This window comes from Leiobunum rupestre, chromosome 1 (assembly GCF_980474605.1).
Source record: "Leiobunum rupestre chromosome 1, qqLeiRupe1.1.hap1, whole genome shotgun sequence".
Classification (NCBI taxonomy): domain Eukaryota; kingdom Metazoa; phylum Arthropoda; class Arachnida; order Opiliones; family Sclerosomatidae; genus Leiobunum; species Leiobunum rupestre.
Window position 1 is genome coordinate 46844573 of NC_143384.1, and position 23531 is coordinate 46868103.

The window sequence follows — 23531 nt, forward strand, 5'->3', positions numbered from 1 at the left end:
ACTAATTATAAACTTAGCAAAAGCAGTATTTTCCTACCAACTGAATAACAACTTATTACCCCTTTAATAGTAACTTGAAATATGCTGACAACTTGAGCCTACTTAATACCAACTCAATATCAACTAATAATGTATATACAAACTAAATACAAACTGAAATCCAACTTATTTTTTGGTAAGGGAAGGAGGGTATTAATTGGGGGAGGAATTAAGATCATGAGTAGAAACAGTGACGCCTGGTGCAATCTTCGAGAACTAAGGAAGAGCTCTTGTTAGCTAGAGAAGGCTAGCAAGCCTTATTATTTTTGACCATTCAACGGAAACGCTACCGCCATTTAAGATTAAATTCAAATTGAAAAAAAAAAAACTAGAAAAAGGGTTCTTCATCCATCCTAGCCTTCTATGAGGTCTATTTCTATATCAGCATTAGGCCTCTGAACCTCTGACGTTTCAACTCAATGCTAAAACGTACCTTGAAAGCGAATGGCCAGTGGATAAGGTACAGATCCACATAATCTAGACCCAATGAAGAGAGTGTTTTCTTGCAACACTCTGTGACTCTCTCTCTTCTGTGAAAAGTATTCCAACACTGCAAAGGAAAGATAATGCCTGTAGTTCTGTTCATGCCTGATGGGATGGACACTTTTTATAAAAATCTGATCATTTTCTTTAATTTTAATTTGGTCCTTGCCTTTGTTAATTATTCATTTATATTTTTTGGTATCCATCTGAATTAACTAACCAGGCCCTTACCAAAAAATAAGTTGGCTAAAAACCACTTAGGACAACTTGTATTTTAACTTGGTTTTCATTTGTTCCAAATACCAACTAAATACCTACTTACAAATAATATGTAATTTTCTGACCACTAAAAACCAAATAATTACCAACTTAAAAGAAAAAGTATTTTTCCATCAACTTAATAATAACTTATTACCCCTTTAACTAGTTTATTGACATATTCTGACCATTTGAGCATACTCAGAAAATTGTCCTTCCAAGATTTCCAATCACCGAATTTTAATTGCCATCTCAGTGTAAGACACCATTTTAGGAGCGCCCTAGCTCACTTTTGTCTTTGGTAACAGCCCTTTTCCTATTGAACGGATCTAATTTAAAATTATTTTGACAAAACTATTCCGAGGACAAGTGGTTTAAAAGAGTTTTAAAAAGCTTTTTGCATTTAAAGTTTTTAATAATAATTGTTTCTAAAATTTTATACCAATCTTTAGTTAACTTTATTTTGAATGTTGTTGAATCACTTCTGAAGTCCCTTACCAAAAAATAAGTTGGATTTCAGTTTGTATTTAGTTTGTATACACATTATCAGTTGCTATTGAGTTGGTATTAAGTAGGCTCAAGTTGTCAGCATATTTCAAGTTACTATTAAAGGGGTAATAAGTTGTTATTCAGTTGGTAGGAAAATACTGCTTTTGCTAAGTTTATAATTAGTTGGTTTTTAGTAGTCAGGAAATTACAATATTTTTAAGTTGGTTTTTAGATGTTTCCCTAGTAGGATTTAAGTTGCTTTTAAGTAGTTAAATGTAAATGTTGATTCTGGTTTAGTTGGAAATAAGTTGATTAATAAAGAGGATTTAAGTTAACCCCTTACCAAAAAATAAGTTGGTTTTTAGTTGGTATTTAGTTGGTATTCACATTTAAGTTGGTAATAAGTTGGTTTTAAGTTGGTGGGAAAATGCCTTTTTCTTTAAGTTGGTATTTAGTGGTTAGAAAATTACATATTATTTTTTAAGTTGGCTTTAAGTGGTCTTTATTAAGTAACATTTGAAGTAAGTTTTAAGTTGGCTTTAAGTGGTCTTTATTAAGTAACATTTGAAGTAAGTTTTAAGTTGGCTTTAAGTGGTCTTTATTAAGTAACATTTTAAGTAAGTTTTTAGTTGATTTTAAGTTGATGTTAAGTTGTTTTTAAGTAGGTTTTTAGTTGGTATTTAGTTGTTATTTGTCTCAAATACAAACTTAAAACCAACTTAAATAGTTCTTAGACCACTTATATTTTGGTAAGGGTTATTTTTAAGTAGGCATTTGTCCCAAATACAAACTGAAAACCAAGTTGAAAAACAAGTTGTCCTAAGTGGTTTTTAGCTAACTTATTTTTTGGTAAGGGGTTGCAGTATTAATAATCGCTTGATGCATTTTTCATAATTTGACAAAGGTTTGAAAACGCGTTAACTTCTCAACCATTGGTTATAGAGGGATCGTTTTTACACTCACTTAATAGGAACCAACCAATATTTAAAAAGTTCTCAAACAGATTTTTGATGGTTCCCGCCAAACTAATTTTTGACGGACAAAACCGATGTATAACGAAAGATATTGGAAGATGAATAATAGTTGCAATTGGATTCATCGATCTATTTGTTATAATTTTCTAGCTAAATTAAAAAGAGTGCAATTAAAAATTTCACTTGTTGAAGACTTTTGAACAGTCCCTTACCAAAAAATAAGTGGTCTAAGAACTATTTAAGTTGGTTTTAAGTTGGTATTTGAGGCAAATACCAACTAAAAACCTACTTAAAATGTTATTATTGTATAAAATGTTACATAATAAAGACCACTTAAAGCCACCTTAAAAAATAATATGTTATTTTCTGACCACTAAAAACCAACTAAATACCAACTTAAAGAAAAAGGCATTTTCCCACCAACTTATTACCAACTTAACTAGTTTACTGAAATATGCTGGCCACTTAAAACCAACTTAATATCAACTTTAATGTGAATACCAACTAAAAACCAACTTATTTTTTGGTAAGGGGGTGTATTTACCTCATGAACAATGGCCCAAAAATTATTATATTTATATCATATTCATTGGAAGTATAATTGTTGTGCTTGATTAATGATAAAATTAAGGACTTCTGACATCAGAATAATTTTAAACTGTATGATGAATGAAGTATATTCTCGGCTTTTTGGCTTACTTGTTTATTGGAAAGTCTTCTTACTACGCAACACTGATTTCCCAAGAAAGTTTTTTAAAATTAGTCCTGTTTTACAGGGAGAATGAACAAAATTTTTGTAGCTGTGTAGTTTTTTGCTTGAATATAAATATACCTTTACCTGCAAAAATTTTGGCCACTGTACAATTAAATAAACCTAACAATATAACATTGACATTTGTTTGTATTTTTTAAGGAAAGTTTCAATGATCTGTTATGAAGTGAGGTTTTGGACAAAGGAATCAATTTGAGTGAACTATTGCTGGAAGTTGACTGACATTAAATAAATAAATAGGTGAAATATTGTTTATTTTAAATTTGACATAGTCATACCAAATTGTGGATTGTAGTGGGTGAGAGATTTTTCAGAGTTAGCCAGGTAATTTATCCATTAATGGTTCTGTCTTTCTTCACTCTTACCAAAAAATAAGTTGTTTTTTAGTTGGTATTCACATTTAAGTTGATATTAAGTGGGTTTTAAGTGGTCAGCATATTTCAGTAAACTAGTTAAGTTGGTTTTAAGTTGGTGGAAAAATGCCTTTTTCTTTACGTTGGTATTTAGTTGGTTTTTAGTGGTCAGAAAATTAAATTTTTTTTAAGTAAGATTTAAGTTGGCTTTAAGTGGTCTTTATTAAGTAACATTTTAAGTAAGTTTTTAGTTGGTTTTAAGTTGGTGTTAAGTGGTTTTTAAGTAGGTTTTTAGTTGGTATTTGTCTCAAATACAAACTTAAAACCAACTTAAATAGTTCTTAGACCACTTATTTTTTGGTAAGGGCAATGTCCTCAGTTTCCCTTTCAGCATGTGTCCTTAGGATATAAGAAAACATTCGGTCATTGTATTGGATTTGGTGAAATCCTGATTAAGGCTTAATGGAATTTAAGGTACTGAAATATCAATTTTCCCAAGGAATTAATGCACTTCTTTATGAATATACATAAATATTTAGTTACACTATATATTTAATAAATCTCAAATATAGAAAGTTTTTCCATGTCACAGAACAACATGATGGTTATCTGCTGACAGTTTTGTCTTTCGCCCGCAATTAAACATTGATCTTAAGTCTACCCTTTTGTGTCGATGACTACAGGTAATATATGTATGAAAGTAGAGGGTAGTAAACCTTCGCAGTTTGCACCGGCGCACTTGCGTGGAAACTAATTCTGGCTAATGCTAATGCCCTTTTACCTTCATTGATTAATGTCCTGTGACTTAAGTCAAGTAGGATTGCCATTTTGGAAAATGACCTTCAAGCTGTTAACATTTGTAACTCAAAATAGCCTAATTTAAAATGTGGTATACCAAGTTAAAATTTTAAAGGTCATTGGCGAAATACCCAAATATCACCACATAAAATGGCAATTAAAGTACTTTTTTAATAAATTACACATTACCCTACTTTAGTGTAAATTATCATCTTAATGCAACTCAAGAAGTACAAACAGTTTAATTGATTAATTTTTTAGTTATAAAAAAGTCATTGTCTGGTTTTTGCAACGCTGCTAGGGGACATTTATGCAACTTAAAATCTACCATATATTAGAAAGTAATGGTACCTTTAATGTAAACTGGATAACTAGTTACCCTTACAATCCATGGGCTTCATCGTTTAATATGGACATAAACCGCCCCTCCCCCCCCCCCAAGTCAGTCCCCCGGACAAAATTCCCTAATTTAACAATAATCTCCTTTAAATATCAGGAAAAATCCCCCCTTAAATATGACAAAATCCCCCAAAATGGAGCATTTTTTGGTTTTCAGTAGGTACCATTCCACTAGTTACGATGTCAATAGGTGTGATTTTTATATGCACTGTCAATGATAACAAAGACTTTTGCTAGGCACCAACTCTTAATTAAATTTAGGCGAATTTTTTGAGAAACTCACATTTTGCAATCCTGGAGCAAAAGAGTCTTTGGAACCTCAATCTTTGGCAAAATAAATGCTAATAAGTGAAACTGAATTACCACTAAAATTGTTGCTCATCAAATTTGTGCGAACTCTTAACCCTTAACTTAATTTCTAAATAAAGGGAAAAGTATGTATGGGCTTTCATTTTGTCATGGCGACCAAAAATGTTTTTGATAAACCTAAAGTCATAAATTCAAGTAACTGTAATATTTTTTAATTTTCAATTAATATTTAATTATGCATGTTGAATTTTTTAGCTATGGTTAGTAATTAAAACATTGAAATTTGCATTGATAGATACTTATTGGTACTACATTTATTTCTAAAAACACCTAGTCTTTACAATTTCTGTAAAAGACTAGACAAATTTGTGTTTTAATATTTAATCAACTACAAGTTTTAACCAATTTTTCCATAAGGATAGGCAACTCTGTCGTTGAGGTATGTGAGCAGATTTTATATCTGTCTTGCAGATAGACTTCTGTCATAGCCTAATTTCAATGTTTACGATACTAGTACTAGCACAGTAAATAAATCCAAATTCCTAAACTTTTATATGAGCATATATAAATATTTTTCAATGGCTTTAATCCATTTTATCCCACTATGCACTTATCACAACACATCTCAAAAGGGAAAGATCTAACTGATAACGACTTGAATTTCTTAAAAGATTCCATGATGGGGTTTTTCAGACCGATCTATGGAAGCTCGTACCCTTACCAAAAAATAAGTGTTCTAAGAACTATTTAAGTTGGTTTTAAGTTTGTATTTGAGACAAATACCAACTAAAAACCTACTTAAAAACCACTTAACACCAACTAAAAGTTCCTATTAAGTGAGTGTAAAAACGATCCCTCTATAACCAATGGTTGAGAAGTTAACGCGTTTTCAAACCTTTGTCAAATTATGAAAAACCTAAAATGCATCAAGCGATTATTAATACTGCAACCCCTTACCAAAAAATAAGTTGGCTAAAAACCACTTAGGACAACTTGTTGTTCAACTTGGTTTTCAGTTTGTATTTGGGACAAATGCCTACTTAAAAATAACCCTTACCAAAATATAAGTGGTCTAAGAACTATTTAAGTTGGTTTTAAGTTTGTATTTGAGACAAATACCAACTAAATACCAACTAAAAACCTACTTAAAAACAACTTAACATCAACTTAAAATCAACTAAAAACTTACTTAAAATGTTACTTAATAAAGACCACTTAAAGCCAACTTAAAACTTACTTAAAATGTTACTTAATAAAGACCACTTAAAGCCAACTTAAAAAATAATATGTAATTTTCTGACCACTAAATACCAACTTAAAGAAAAATGCATTTTCCCACCAACTTAAAACCAACTTATTACCAACTTAACTAGTTTACTGAAATATGCCGACCACTTAAAACCAACTTAATATCAACTTAAATGTGAGTACCCACTAAATACCAACTAAAAACCAACTTATTTTTTGGTAAGGGTAACTCTGAAATGGGGCATTTTAGGACCATGGTTTATTTGACATTTTAAACTCCTAGGGATCCATACAATAAAATATAAAAGTTTCGGTACTCTTATCCGTAACATGCTGTAAATCTATTATTGGTCCTACACATTACTTTGCTTTCAGATTAAGCTTGATCTTCATTTTTCTATTACACAGTTTCAGCAGCTAATAAGACAACTGTAATCCCTATTGTCTATGACGTTCCTGTTCCAACGTTAGGAAAAACCGTAGACGTTCGCGTTTATGCCGTTTTATAAGCTGCTAAAAATTTTGACTATGTTACAGTTGAGAAGTCATTTTTGAAACAAGATCATAATAATAATAATCAGCTAGGCTATTACCCAAGGCACCACCTTAGGTCTAAGTCATCAAGCGACTTTTGAAGCCTTTAATTTAGGTGGCCGGGTTACAATGCGTAGGAGGGTGGTGGCAAGTCAACAGCTCCCTACACTAACTATTACCATTAACCTCAACAAGTTTTCAGTTGAGGCAGTCTTTAACCTAGCCCCAACGTTAATATTTTTATATTGAGCGCCCCGAACGCTTGATATGGAATATACGCCATATCTCCAAAAGGAGTGCGGTGCAATGACAGCTATCTGCGGTGCATAGTAGTTCATGGAGGGTGCAATCGATTAGGCGCATTAAAATTATCAAATTTGAAGACGAGGGGGCTGTCATTAAGGTAACCCCCCCTAAAACCTTTTCAGTTTTTATCTTTACTAATGCCCTTTATATTTCCTTAACCAGTGCGGTGCCATAAAATATCTGTGGTGCATAGTAGTGCATCAGTGGTGCATTAGATTAGTCATGTTTAAATTATCAAAATCTAAAGTGGGGAGGGGGGCTGTCGATATCTAAGCCTCCCCCCTCAAATTTTTGAATTTTTTAAAACCTTGGAAAGAGCAAATTCAATTATATCTCCTAAAGGGGTATAGTGCAATGAGAAATCTATATCGTGCATGGTACTGCATTGTTGGTGCAATCGTTTAAGCGTAATTTTATCAATATCGAATATTGCGGCACATTTTGGTTTTTTAAATTTCCCACCTTTTGATGAGGGTGCAATAAAATATTTGATTGGCATGTTATTCATGGTATCGAATATGGGGGACTCTTTAATTTAGCCCTCACTTTGATTTTTTAATTTCCCGCCTTGCATGATGGGTGCAATAATCTGCACTAACTAAATGAAAATTGCATGCTTTGGGGGTATAACTTAAAGGAGCCAAAGAACCAACTTAATTGTGCTATCTTGCAGATAAAGTTCTCTTAGCAGTGCCACTAGCCAGTTGCAAAGAAATGGCTGAGTTGTCTCTTGTTTTCTTTCATAATGATAGCAATTCTCTGATTCCAGTGCTTTACCTTAAGCCTAGTTTGTTCTGGGCCTTAACATTCCTTACCAAAAAATAAGTTGGATTTCAGTTTGTAATTAGTTTGTATACACATTATTAGTTTATATTAACTTGGTATTAAGTAGGCTCAAGTTGTCAGGATATTTCAAGTTACTAGTTGAAGGGGTAATAAGTTGTTATTCAGTTGGTAGGAAAATATTTATTTTGCTAAGTTTGTAATTAGTTGGTTTTTAGTAGTCAGGAAGTTACATATTATCTTTAAGTTGCTTTTAAGTAGTTAAATGTAAATGTTGATTTTGGTTTAGTTGGATATAAGTTGATTAATAAAGATGATTTAAGTTATTTTTTAGTTGGCATTTGTCCCAAATACAAACTGAAAACCAAGTTGAAATACAAGTTGTCCTAAGTGGTTTTTAGTCAACTTATTTTTTGGTAAGGGATGCAAAAATTCTGTTAATGTTTCGTGTTGCTGCTTTATGCTACACTTTCTACAGATTAATTTTTTACCTTTAGTATGTTGTGTAAGAGTGCCAGCCTTAAAAATGTGGCATGTAGAGCTATGATTCTGTCATAACATTATATTGTAATTAAATCAATTGATATATTTTTATTATGAAATTTTCTAAGCTATTATCTAATGTGACAGTAGTGGATGCCCATTGTACAAGAAAATGTTTAACTGAATCCTTTTTTGCTCTGGTTTATTGAGAAGCTAGGGAATAAAAGCCATTCAACTCGAAAGTACATATTATTATTATAACATCATCTATAGGGAGGATATCTCTCTTAGCATCCCTTACCAAAAAATAAGTTGGATGTCAGTTTGTAATTAGTTTGTATACACATTATTAGTTTATATTAACTTGGTATTAAGTAGGCTCAAGTTGTCAGCATATTTCAAGTTACTAGTTGAAGGGGTAATAAGTTGTTATTCAGTTGGTAGGAAAATATTTCTTTTGCTAAGTTTGTAATTAGTTGGTTTTTAGTAGTCAGGAAGTTACATATGTTTAAGTTGCTTTTAAGTAGTTAAATGTAAATGTTGATTTTGGTTTAGTTGGATATAAGTTGATTAATAAAGATGATTTAAGTTATTTTTTAGTAGGCATTTGTCCCAAATACAAACTGAAAACCAAGTTGAAATACAAGTTGTCATAAGTGGTTTTTAGCCAACTTATTTTTTGGTAAGGGATGTACTGTTTTACATAAGGTCCTCCACTCAGGGCCGTAGCCAGGACATCGATATAGAACGGGCGAAACATATTTTAGGAGGGGCAAATTGTCCCAAAAAGGGGCGTCAGAGTTGAGTTGCAGAAAAGGCTAGGTCGGGTGAAAGAGATCCCCCCTCTGGCTACGGGCTTGCCTCCACTACTAGTTCAAATTAAAAGAAAGTGTCTTTAACTCATAAAATTTTGGTTTTCATTTTGATTTATACATAGTGTTTGAGATTGTTTTTAAATCATTGATAGAAGGAATTTATTTAGATCACGTTTAAAGTCATTGATAGAAGGAATTTATTTAGATGACGTTTAAAGTGAATTGTCTCTTAATGCTCTTAAATCATCGAGTAAACATCTCCACAAGAACACACCTCTGTATGATATTATTTTCTTGGAAATATTGTAGTCTTGCGATGAGGTCATGTAGTAACTGCACTTCTGGTATTGTAATAGTGTACCTTTGAGAGTTGTTGAAACAATGTGGAAATGTACTACTGTAGGATGGTTTAAATCCTTCACAGGCTTTAAAAAGTAACAGGCCAAATCTATTTTGCTTTTTGACTCTAGATAATTCTAAGGGAATTGTGTATGGACATATTTTGATGCAGTTCTCCTGGTATTAATTACCCCTAGTATTATTTTTTGGATAGAGATTTGAAGTACTTGTCATTTATCTAGTTGGGAACTATAGGCAGTTCCATATAATACATCACTAATTCATTTGTTAATACCTTCAGGATATAAGTAGATATTCCATCCTTCCCTACAACATTAGAGGATCTCATGTTCTTAATAGCCGGTTTTACCTGCTCGACTTGCATATTTAAGTAAATTTCCAAGATTCTTCATCTTCATTCAAAGTTACAAAAGAAACTGGTTATAAGATGGAGTTCTTGATCAAAAATGTTTGCGGAAGCACTGTACCATTGCTTAATAGTTTAACATTTTGTTTCTAAGTGATAACTTTCTTTACCTGCGGTTTGTTTTGAACATCTGAGTTTATAAACTTCTAGGTTTTGGTAAGGTTTTTTGTTTTAAGAATTTTGTAGCATAAAAATCCTTTTCAGCTTTGCAACATTCTTTAACATCTTCATTCCTGTAGATTTGGAACTGAGTCTTGTGATAGGTGGAATTTGTTCCAGCTCGCTTTCTTGAATGGATATTTCACAGTTAGATTAGGTTTTTGATATTGTCAGTCTGCTATTTTGGTAATTTTATATCCACCCTTTTCTCTATAAGTGGTGAGTGACAAGTCAAGAGATGACTGCTACATTTATGATAATCGTGGGAGTAATCATTTACATCTTGTCATTGGCTGCTTCCAAAATCATAAACAAAACCAGAGACAGCCAGGTTATGTGCAACATTTTATAAAAAAATTATTGTGATGAAATTATGATAGTTACAAGTGCAGACAAAATCGAGTTGGTGCAACAGGACATTTACTTTTGTAAAGCATGTTATTAAATTGTGAATTGTGATTCGTTATAAATGCAGGATGTGTAGTATATAAGTTATCAATTAGCGTACTTGTGTCATCAGTGATGTGAGTTGGATCAGAAATTAGTTGGGTCAGATTGTAATTTTTTGATATTGGGCGTGCTAATAAGTCACAATTGAAGTTGCCCATTAGAACTAATTCATAGTTATTTTGTAGAAAACCATATAAGACAGGTTGAAGTTCAGTAATTGGGTTTTCATAACACATAGTTTGTAGACAGGAGAACTCCACCACATGTATTGTCTTTATATTTAAAAGATATTTTATATAAAAATTACTATAGAATCAGGAATAAATTAATCAAGGAATATTTCAGGTATGTATAAAATATCGAAGTTTTGCCTTGTTATCAAATGTACCATATCAGGAAAGGAAAATTAGGAGATGATTTACATTTAAATGGCCAATTTTTAAACTTTTATGTTTGCTTACTCGTGGTTGTATTTCATAAATTGAGTTTGGCGTCAGGTTTCAGTTTAATTTGGTTTCTTTTATCTCTGTATACGCGGAGGGGATGGCTGATTTTCAAGATTTTAAATAATGGTGTCCTGGTTAAATGCTGTTTCTAAAATGAAAGATGACTTCCAATTAATTGGTAATCTATTCCTGGTAATTTTTACATCTAGAATGCCATGAGCCTCCAAATTTTCTATAACATCTTTTGATTCTGTATTTTGGGAGCAATTTAACAAGTAATATTGAAATGTTGTAGTGTTTGCGAGTTTTAAGGCAACCTTATCCATGTTGTGCCTTTAAATTTTCCTTAACACATTGTTGAATAAGTAAATTTATGGCAAGTAGTCCTTACTGGCCAAACTTCGGGTTTGAGAATCATATCATCAGTAGAAGTGGTGTGTAATATCCTTTCCAAAAAAAGTGGTCTAGGAAATACTTTAAGTTGGTATTTGAAACGAATACCAACTTAAAACCAACTAAATACCAACTTAAAACCTACATAAAACCAACTTACAAATAATTTGTAATTTTCTGACCACTAAAAACCAACTAATACCAACTTAAAGTATTAAAAACTTAAACTTTAACTAGTTTATTGAAATATTCTGACCACTTGAGCCTACTTAAAACCAACTTAACGTCAACTAAAATGTGTATACCAACTAAATACCAACTAAAATCCAACCTATTTTTTGGTAAGGGATATATAGCCTTTGGTCCCACTGATTTCTGTGTTAAACCGATACCAGCCACATTTTTCTGCTTACTAGGTATTCCTTTAAGGTGTCATCGCTTGAATTCCCTTACCAAAAAATAAGTTGGATTTTAGTTGGTAGACACATTTTAGTTGACGTTAAGTTGTTTTAAGTAGGCTCAAGTGGTCAGAATATTTCAATAAACTAGTTAAAGGGGTTATAAGTTGTTATTAAGTTGATTGGAAAATACTTTTTCTATAAGTTGGTAATTAGTTGGTTTTTAGTGGTCAGAAAATTACATTATTTGTAATTTGGTTTTAAGTAGGTTTTAAGTTGGTATTAAGTTGGTATTTAGTTGTTTTTAAGTTGGTAATTTTTCCAAATACCAACTTAAATTATTTCCTAGACCACTTATTTTTTGGTAAGGGATTCATTAAAAAATTTTACTTTCATCCCTAATTTAGGCAATGGATATTGTCATTGGGGATGCACCGATATGAGTACAGCTGATATACAGCCGATATTAACGAAGTTATGTATCATAAGTAGTGTATTTGATAAAAGCATTCCAAAAGACAGTTCAGTGCACTGTCATACCATTTTATTCTAACTTTTCAATTAATAAAGTTTGCAAGAGCATATCCGAATGTTTCTTTTCATTTTACTTGATACAGATTTTCTATCACAAACCGAAAATCATTGTTTTTTATGTGTGTACACTCGTAACCCCCTGTCTAAAAAAAGGAATGATCCAGCTTCTGAAGTCTGGCGCACGTGGCCCATCAAATAAAATATTATCATTAGTTAATCGAGAATTTTCTTATTTTTAAAAGTTTTTCCTGAAATTTTTTTCCAATACCGTTATTGGACAATATTGGATTTCTTTAAGCCGATATTGACTGAAACTGATGCTAGAAAAATTGACCAATATATCGGTGCATCCCTAATTGTCATCATCAGCTACACCAGCAGATTGTCTTATATTGATAGCAGGACCAAAAATAAAGCCAGGGGAAAGACTTGGTTTTAATAGTTCTTATTAAAATTTATTTTTAGAATTTAAATTATGTTAAAATATTAAAAAGAAGCAGAAAAATAAGGGGTTGTTTGTTTTGGAGAGTAACAATTTAGATTGAAATTACAATTACTATCTTAAAATTGAGCTACGCCGGAAGCCCAAGTGATTAAGTCAGGATTTGACTGCAATTACAATAAATTAATAACTGTGACAATGACTAAGCACAAACTTCTTAGAAGTGCCATATGTGACATAATCACTCAAGGACTTTTACTGAAGAAAGGTAATGTCAAGTATCTTTTAAATCAAAGAAAGAATGACCAGCATAGGTCAGTTATGACTCACAAGTCCGGTCCCGAGGAAGGGCTCTTAAAGGGAGTAGGAACTAATTCGGAAAATTTTTTGTTATCACACTCTTAAGACTTTTTTTCATAATTAGCGCCAATCATCCAAAGCTCTGTTTAACATAATATGGAAAAGTACACACTTATTTTTAGGCGGATGAAAATCTTCAAAGCATAAGTCTAAATTGACCTTTCATCTAAAAGTGGGCATTCCACACTGAACTATCATATTCGAGAATAGATTTGATATAACTGTTGGTAGGTGAGTAATGATGCGAGTGGGAAAATGGAAAAGCTTTGTTCAAATTGATGGTAGGATACCACTGCATATGAACACAAATGGGTGCTAAACTTAAATTTATTAAATTTGGTTACCACTTAATATGGTGACCCCTAAATATGGTAACTCTTTAAATATACCTAATGGGTGTTATATTTATTAAAAGGCGGACTGGTTTAAAGTCATTAAAGGAAGTATAATCTAATCTGAAAAATGGTCTGTTATCATGACCTATTTTTATGTTATCGGTGCAAATTATTCGGGTAAATAAGTCAGATACATGCTAATAAACTAAGGTAAATATGCCAGGGAAAAGTAATTGGAATTTTTTGTGTATTTAAAAAATTCAAATGAAATTGGGGAAAATGAAGAAACAATTGGGTAAATGTCGGTAAATTTGAGGAAATGCAAATAAACTATGAAAATACAATTATACTTGGCTAAATGCGAATACAATTGGGTAAATGTAAATAAATTTGCGTCAATGCAAATAAGTTATGAAAATACAATTATACTTGGCTAAATGCGAGTACAATTTGGTAAATGTAAATAAATTTTGGTCAATGTGAATAAATTTGGAAATATTAATTAATATGGGTAAATGTGAATAAATTGGTTTAATGAGAATAAGTTTGGCTAAATGCGAATAAATTAGGGTAAATACGAATAAATTTGCCTAAGACACATAAATTTTTAATATTAGTTCTAAGTAATTTTTGTAAAGTAATTCGAGCAAAGTGTAATTTGAGTAAGTTTGGCTAAATATAGGTAACCTTGGTATACTGTATAGGGAATTTTGGGTAAATGCGATTCAATTTGGGTCAATGGCATCTCAATGTGAATAAATTTAGTAAATTCTATTAAAATTGGACATTTTTGTTTAAATTTTGCTAAATGTAATGTACTTAAGGGTCAATCCATGTCAAATAACCCAAGTTCACCACGCCACCCCTCCGATTTTATTTAAATTTTAACCAAATTTAATTCCCGCCTGTGTAGTTGAAATCGAAAATTTCAGCTCCGTATTTCACATAGCTCTAGAGATACCGGCTTTGAAATTTACCCCTGCACGCCATCGAAAATTTTAAAAAAAACCCGGTTTTAACGACATAATAAACATAAATATGACAGTCTCTCACAAAGTTGTTGCGGAAGCAGCGTAATATGAGGATTTGTAAAATGAAATTCCACTCTGCCTATTTTTCGGTGGCATTATATATCAGGGAAACACATTTAGATCTCAAATTCAAGTATAAATTCCTTCATAAACAAAATGAATGCATATAATACGTTACGATTTAACTATTGGAAAGTTCAGTCCTTAGCCTGTAATGATGTATATGGTCATTGAAGAAACAAACTATCATTAAATAATTAAGAGTTGAGATAATAGATAGTTTCGTACTTGTGTATACGATGTTACTTATGGTATTTGTATATATGAAGTATAATTTAGGTCAAAGATGATTTAGTAGTGTCATTTTATTCTGCAACACATTTCTGACCCATTTTTAAATTTGTGTATTCAGTTGCTTTAGTGCACATTGCCAGCAATAGATGGTTGTTAGTTCGCTTTTCGTTTCAAGTCGCTGTCGAAGGTGTTGCCACCCAGAAGAGTTTTATAATTTTATTAATTTCACTATAGGTACCCTAAGTTCGCTATAGGTACCCTAAGTTCGCTATAGGTACCCTAAGTTCGCTATAGGTACCCTAAGTTCGATATAGGTACCCTAAGTTCGATATAGGTACCCTAAGTTCGCTATAGGTACCCTAAGTTCGCTATAGGTACCCTAAGTTCGCTATAGGTACCCTAAGTTCGCTATAGGTACCCTAAGTTCGCTATAGCTACCCTAAGTTCGCTATAGCTACCCTAAGTTCGCTATAGCTACCCTAAGTTCGCTATAGCTACCCTAAGTTCGCTATAGCTACCCTAAGTTCGCTATAGCTACCCTAAGTTCGCTATAGCTACCCTAAGTTCGCTATAGCTACCCTAAGTTCGCTATAGGTACCCTAAGTTCGCTATAGGTACCCTAAATTCGCTATAGGTACCCTAAATTCGCTATAGCTACCCAAACTGGTTCGCTATAGCTACCCAAACTGGTTCGCTATAGCTACCCAAACTGGTTCGCTATAGCTACCCAAACTGGTTCGCTATAGCTACCCAAACTGGTTCGCTATAGCTACCCAAACTGGTTCGCTATAGCTACCCAAACTGGTTCGCTATAGCTACCCAAACTGGTTCGCTATAGCTACCCAAACTGGTTCGCTATAGCTACCCAAACTGGTTCGCTATAGCTACCCAAACTGGTTCGCTATAGCTACCCAAACTGGTTCGCTATAGCTACCCAAACTGGTTCGCTATAGCTACCCAAACTGGTTCGCTATAGCTACCCAAACTGGTTCGCTATAGCTACCCAAACTGGTTCGCTATAGCTACCCAAACTGGTTCGCTATAGCTACCCAAACTGGTTCGCTATAGCTACCCAAACTGGTTCGCTATAGCTACCCAAACTGGTTCGCTATAGCTACCCAAACTGGTTCGCTATAGCTACCCAAACTGGTTCGCTATAGCTACCCAAACTGGTTCGCTATAGCTAACCAAACTGGTTCGCTATAGCTAACCAAACTGGTTCGCTATAGCTAACCAAACTGGTTCGCTATAGCTACCCAAACTGGTTCGCTATAGCTACCCAAACTGGTTCGCTATAGCTACCCAAACTGGTTCGCTATAGCTACCCAAACTGGTTCGCTATAGCTACCCAAACTGGTTCGCTATAGCTACCCAAACTGGTTCGCTATAGCTACCCAAACTGGTTCGCTATAGCTACCCAAACTGGTTCGCTATAGCTACCCAAACTGGTTCGCTATAGCTACCCAAACTGGTTCGCTATAGCTACCCAAACTGGTTCGCTATAGCTACCCAAACTGGTTCGCTATAGCTACCCAAACTGGTTCGCTATAGCTACCCAAACTGGTTCGCATAATACTGCAATCTCATTGGTTCTTAAAATAAGACCGCCTCCTTTTTCCCTCCCCCCCCCTTAGCGTGACGGGGTTAGGGCCTCAACGTGTCCGTCGATAGTCTCGACATATTCATTCTCCCTGAGTATAAATAAATACATTCTTGTTTTTACTATATGCTAGTCGAATTTACCCAAAATGATCCGAATTCGACCAGGAATTAATAATTTTGTTCATTTATTTTGGAATTTTACAAATTATTTACAGGGGTGATCGTTAAATCACTCAAAGAAAATTGCAAACTGAGTTGTGAAAAACAATTTCGGTTGCCATGGCAAAACGAAAAGCCGTCGAAAGTTTACGTTATATGAAGGTCTACCTTGAACAAAATCAGTAAGTTTGAGGGGGAATACGAACCGATGCCAAGATAGTTAATGCTGTTATCAGCTGATTTTGCGAAGCAGGTTTTTGCGTCTTGAAAGAAAAATCTCAAACAATTTCCAAACTTACTTCGTTACTCATTTTTTTTTAGAGGTATACGAGTTTTGAGATTGTTTTTAACAATTGGACGTTTTAATGAAGAGTTCGTGACAGATGTAGGAAAATCAATAGGTGTGTCAAGCCTTTAAATTATGTGCTGAAAAAAGTAATTTACAAGTGTAACTTAGGCCTTAGGCCTAATGGAGGATAATTGACACGCACTTGTTGAGGTTAACGGTAATAGTTAGTGTAGGGAGCTGTTGGCTCGAACGCGTGGCATGCAGGGCTTGCCACCACCCTCCTACGCATTGTAACCCGGCCACCTAAATTAATGGCTTCAAAAGTCGCTTGACGACTTAGGCCTAAGGTGGTGCCTTGGGTATTAACCTAGCTGATTATTATTATTGATCATTATGTAAATTTAACGCAATGCTTTGCTTATCGTTTGGTTGGAAATGAGATGAACACAACCAAATTTGTTATTTTAAGAAAAAGGTGTACATGTAACAGAACTGAGGGGTTGGTCACTCCGCGAACTCGGTGTACACTGTCGTACCTCTGACTGTGCTAATAAGAGTTCACGAACTCTTTAAAATCCGTAGAGATTGAAAAGAAATAGAGGCACTATTGTATCTGGTGAAGTTGACCGCGAGTGCCCTTTTCGCCAATGTAGGAAGCCATGAGATGGGCAGATTACGTGGCGCCATCGACGCGCGGTGAAATGAAATACATAATGCCTTTTTGAAAATCAACTGTCAATTGATGTAAACAAGGGAAGGATAGATGGCGTTGGAAATTCTGCCCATTTCCGCTTTCATACATGCGCGGGGGGGATGAATTTTCACCGTCAAAAACGGGGGTGCCTTAACGCGGTAATCTTCCCTCTATTTCTTTTCTATCTCTATGATCCGTACCATTAATTAACAGTACAGGTCATCCGAGAGTTACTTACCCCTCGAACGGAACTTAGCCAAATCGTTGGAAAAATAAACTTAGCGTTAAAAACCAATTTAATAGATTTAATAATAAAATATTTACGGGAACGTGTCGAGAGCGCCTTTTTCCATCTTAAAATTACACGCGTCTTTGAATGGAGCTGCCTTTTCGTTTCCCTGACATTCACTATCTATGACGCAACGGTCGCGCCACCTATCGAACTTTTGGTTGCGATAGGTTTCATCTCAATTTTGGGGAATCTAATACCTTCACAACAGCATGGCCAACAAGGCAGTTCGTTAGACACCCCACTATAGTCTATTTTTTTTTCTGAACAATCTTCGCTGCCCGTTTTCATTGGGGACCTTGGAATCCGTTGGACTACCAAACTCGCTCTTCCTGCTCTGTCTTCGTACCCGAAAGTTTAAAAACTGGTTCATAAAATCGTACCTGACTACATAACTGACTCGGGTCTTCTTAGGGAGGTCAAAAAGCAACCTACGGATGATTGTTCTTGTCAATGCGTTTGGTCCTGTTATTGACAAATCTAATCGCGCTTCCATTGTCCAAGAAAAATTGCCGGCTGCTGGTCGTTAGTTCCCAAGAATCTGGTGCTTAACGCTCTCCGGTCTCCGCCCTTGCGGACCCTATTAGTTATTTCCAAATTGACTTCGATTATTTAAGTCGTTGTTCACACACGGCTTGAGTTTTAAGAAAAGCTCAGTGGCTTTCTGGACACCGTATTGTCAACGACTCTTTGAATCTCGGTCCTGTGTCCGCAGTTGTCCAGTCAATCCTAGAGCCGCCATATTTTTACGCCGTGGTGTTTCTCTTTTTGGCCAGTGTTCCGGTGGTAGTCAATGATGTGGGATATCACTTGCGTCCTCACCTTCGCTGACGGCCATGTGCATCAATAATGGGCAAATAACAAATTTTGAAATTTTCATAAAAGACATTTGGTCGAAATAATCACTAATAACGTATATAGCGGGCCAAAACAGAACCCAGTCGAGCCAAGTCCTAAAACAACCTTTCCAGAGTACAATCGACTAGATACGTGGAGATAAACGTGTGCTTTCGACTTAAATAGCACTTCGCATTGGAATTGCTAATTTTTGACGGCTATCTCACGGAACTAGCTTGGTCGCTGTCAATGTAATGAGCGCTCGGGAAATTACCGCTCCTTTATCCGGAGACGGATCAGCTCGGATCGATTACCCCGCTAATCTGCCTTCGAGCTTCCTTTTTCCCCAATAGGCCCTTAACGGGTCAGAGTGTGTAATAACTGGTGGCTTTACCGGAGAGTCGGGGTCCGGCTCTTGTAATCCATTAAAGGCGGTGATGCACTGGGAGATGTTAGCTCTGATCAAATGGTCCTTCATCCACCTCCGACTTCGGTCAGGTATGGGCTGGAAACTGGGTTTCGGCTCAGGCTAACGGTGAAACTGGCCGCCTCGGAGGATTGGGTAGCCTGCTGTGGGACGGCGGGTCACCGTGTGAGGCGCAGTGGTCCTGTTTACCGGCCTTTTGGAGCACACCGGGATCTCCGGTGCCAGCTGTGCCGGGTTATGTGGATCGCAGTGTGCCCGTCGTCCCCCTTTAGGAGCTCTTTCTGAACGGTGTGGCTCTCTACCTACGTAGATAGGGTGTCAGCTAGAGTTGCTATAGCTTCCACTCTTTATCCCACAGCTGTGTGCGAAGTGTAAGTAGGTCGCCCAATTGCTGCGCCTTTTATCGGGATGAGTGGCTTGCGTCGAGGGTGAGACCATCAGTAGTAGGGTACTACTACCCATGCTGGATTTGTAATCTGTCCGGGCTTGTGGACGCTGGCGTAGGGCTTTCTGATGAGACCATCGGTGTAGTAGGCTTGGAGCACCGGTGTATAAGAGAATGATTAACAATAAAGAGCTGTGGAATTCCTTTTGAGTTTCCGTTTTTTGTGGCGTCAATCCTATAAACGGTTAAAAAGGAGATAGTATGAAAATGCAATCTAATGACTTTTCGTGTACATTACTGACTGGGTCGTAGGTTAAAATGGAAGGTATTAGGAAAATATCGGGTTATTTTTCGACGTACTGTTTGGATTATCTGTAATTTTGTTACCGTAGCTTATATTGTTGTCTTCTTTATGTACGTACTTTTTATACTTCTCATTTTTTTGTTTCTCAAGTATGTTTTTTTCATTGCAGGGTCGGTAATGTATGTGAAAATGGAAGAAGCTGACAACTTGAAAATATAAAGAAATCGTGGCAGTTGATTATATACCATAGTTATGAATTATCAACATTAATCAAAAACCTATCAATTTAGAATAATTGTAATATAACAATCACCGACTAAATTTAAAACAATTGAAAATAACTACTTAATTATATATCGAAGAAAAATGAGACGCGTTGCGAAAATTGTGAACCGAAGATTGTCGAACAGCGATTCCAATATTGGTCCAAAGACCAGAAAAGGCGACAAACGAGCCGAGAGCCTCGGCATCGAGGTTTGCGACGTTTGCCAGAATTGTTTCTACAGCAAAAGCAGTTTGGCGGTCCACAAACGCGTGCACTTCAAAGATCGACTATTCGACTGTGACATTTGCCAGAAACGCTTCATTACGATGTCCAGTCTGCGCAGTCACAAGAAGGTCCACGCGGCCGCCAACAAAATGAGCGACCAAGTCCTGTCGAAAAGTAAGAAAATCGTATCCGCGAAGAAATCTCAACTAAGCCAAAAGGTGAACCAGAGCCATTCCCACTGCAACGTCTGCGGAAAAACCTTCAAAAGTAATATCAGTTTGGCGATACATAAAAGGGTTCACGGAGGCCTTAAAATCAAAAGCAAACCGGTTAAAGCGAATAAGAAGTCGAATCCTAAGATTGTTATTAAAATGGAACCGAAAATGGCAGGAACTACCTTGAAATGCGGCTTTTGCCAGACGGTTTTCATGAGCGAGAGGGCTTTGAAGAAGCATATTATATCCAGTCACGGACACGAAAGCTCTCCCAATACTCAACGCGCGAAGCGATCTAGGTCCTCGAGCGATCGGAACGACCAAGCATTTTCCTGCGATTTCTGCTCTAAAACGTTTACCAACGCTGCTGGAGTACAAAATCATAAAAATAGAACGCACCGAACCGTTACCAAAGAACCGAAACCGAAGACGAGTAAATATGTCAAGGTGAAGAATCCAGGAAGCCAGGGCTTTCAATGTCATTTATGTAACGAAACATTCACAGGCAGCAGTAACAAATCCAAAAAATATCGGAGAGACCATTTGGAGTCTCATAAAGACAGCCAAGGTCGTCTCAAATGCCGCTTTTGTTCCCTGATGTTCACAAATAGCGTGAGTTTCGCTAACCATCAAAGGAGGCATTCTGTGAAAGACTTAAAAGGTATTACCAAATTCGTTAAGCACGCGAAAATTCGCACGGCACCGAAAAAGGCGACGATAAGCCGACCAACTGTTTCACGACCGAAAGCGGCGAAAACTTCGGCTCTTACACCAGCGAAAAGTACCAATCCGTCGGTGTCCGTTCGTGAAAGCGTGACTCGCATTGCTCAAACACCCGTCACTTACCATTCGAAGCGTAGTCGCAGAACACCAGGAAGCAGCAACGCCGCTAAAAACGTATTATTCAATATGGATGAGAACTTCAAATGCGGAATCTGCACCAAAGAATTCAGCAGTAATTCTATCCTCGAAATGCACAAGAAGACACATTTGAAGGACGCTGAAGAATCAAGTGAATCCATGGACGTGGACTCGGCGGAAGAATGCAAGCGGAGCTTGGTGTTAATTGAGAAACTTAATGACAAAATACTCGACGCAGTTGAAGATTCCGTGTCAGAGTCTGAGAACAGCATGAGCACGAGTGAAAATTCCATTACGAAGAATGATTCCAAGACGACGAACCACGTCGACCAAAGTCAGCAGTCCATATCCGAAGAAACTCTGAGCGACAATTCCGAAGAAATAATCGTCGACGTGGATGACGCCAACAAGATATCAATCGAAAAAGAATTCGCTAAAGATTGCGGTCTTGCCCTTGAAGGGAGCTCTTCCTTTGTGGCTACTAGCGGGACTGACGTTGAAATCGTTCCTTTAGACAGTACCATCAATACCGTTGAAGTAGAAATAAGCGCCGTAGAATCGAACCTCAAGACTAACACGGAAGACGCCGTATCTTTAGATTCGGAAAGTAGTAGTAAAGCCGTTGAAGCACAGATCGGAAAAGACTCGATTGGTTCACCTACTACGAAATTGGACAATACTGCTAAGGCAAAAACTGCAACTTCACCTTCCTTGAAGAATACTGTCGGATCTCCGTCTGCGAAGCCGAACGTTCATTCTATTAACCGTATTGAAAATACCACCAGTCCCACTATTATTTCCGTTAAGGCAACTGAAATCAAGCCATCTCATTTATCGAAGGAAAAGCAAAATCACCCTTCGATTATTCCCAAGGAAAAGCAAAATCACCCTTCGATTATTCCCAAGGAAAAGCAAAATCGCCCTTCGATTATTCCCAAGGAAAAGCAAAATCGCCCTTCGATTATTCCAAAGGAAAAGCAAAATCACCCTTCGATTATTCCAAAGGAAAAGCAAAATCACCCTTCGATTATTCCAAAAGAAAAACCAACGAGTACCTTGATTATTTTCAAGGAAAAGAAACCTTGTACCATTATTCTATCAAACGATAGACAAATCAGCTCATCTATTACATCTGATGAAAAGCAAAGCAGTTCCTCGATAATCGCAAAGGAAAAGCCAACTAGCCCCTCGGTTTTATCAAAAGAAAAGCAAATTAGCCCCTCGGTTTTATCAAAAGAAAAGCAAACTAGCCCCTCGGTTTTATCAAAAGAGAAGCAAACTAGCCCCTCGATATTATCGAAAGAAAAGCTAACTAGCCCCTCGATATTATCGAAAGAAAAGCTAACTGGCCCCTCGATATTAGCGAAAGAAAAGCCAACCACCCCGTCAATACTATCGACAGATAGGCAAGCTAGCCCCTCGATGATATCGAATGAAAAGCCAACCACCTCGTTGATACTTTCCAACGATAAACAATCTAGCTCCTTGATGTTGTCAAAAGAAAAACAACCCATCCCATCGATAGTATCGAAAGAAAAGCAAACCAACCCTTCATTAATATTGAAAGATAAACAAGCTAGCTCTTCTATGCTGTCAAAGGAGAAACAAAGCATGGCAATAGTGAAGGATAAAGCAATCAGTGCTCCTTCCAAAGATGGCGAGCAGTCAGTGTCGTCGAAGCCTGGAGAAGAGGCGGGGTCTCTGACGAATGGAGGAAATCACGCAAAGGTGAAAAGCGGTGGCGTCTCGTCAGTGTCAGAGGTCAAAGGTGTTCTCAAAACGGGGGAAAATCTGACAAAAACCGAAGAACAAAAATCCAGCGAAAATCCGGAATTAAAGGGAATCATTGCCTTCATAAATAATGACTTTGGTGTTAGCACCTAATACTAGTGCTCTGTTTAAAATGTGTTTTCGACACAGTCTTGTTATTTTTTCAGCATCGCCTGATTGTGTTTACCCATAACCGGGACATAATATACACGAAACTTAATTGGTATTCAAGCTGACTGTAAATTCAAAGCTGTAATGAAATAAAACACTTTCTGGAGTTTTTGGCAAATTTTACAACTATGGTCTGACTTTTGAGGCGTTCAAGCGAATTATATTAGGTACGAATAACTCTTCAGTTAGAAAAGTACTATAGATATATAGGTATTTTAATTAAGCTAGTTCCTAAAAACGTTGCGCCGATAATTGGTTATTGATAGTTCATTCATACGCTATGAAAGGTTTAATTCAAATCGATTTGGTCCGTTCTCCCTTAGACTACTGAATGTACTTCGATCAGGGACGTTGCGGTGCCACAGCATATACTTTCAAGCAAAAAAA

At 35.9% G+C, this 23531-nt stretch overlaps 1 protein-coding gene across 1 annotated transcript; it reads left to right on the forward strand.

Annotated features, from left to right (window-relative positions):
• Positions 1-3141: 3141 nt before the first annotated feature.
• On the forward strand, positions 3142-23270 carry LOC149963101 (uncharacterized). Its single transcript, XM_090180372.1, has 2 exons — positions 3142-3255; positions 19807-23270. The coding sequence occupies exon 2, from the start codon at positions 20004-20006 to the stop codon at positions 23085-23087; it is 3084 nt and encodes a 1027-aa protein (XP_090036498.1). The 5' UTR covers positions 3142-3255; positions 19807-20003; the 3' UTR covers positions 23088-23270.
• Positions 23271-23531: the final 261 nt, after the last annotated feature.

Excerpts from the sequence above, each read along its gene's own strand:
- LOC149963101 (XM_090180372.1), top strand. The coding sequence starts at position 20,004 with ATGAGACGCGTTGCGAAAATTGTGAACCGAAGATTGTCGAACAGCGAT.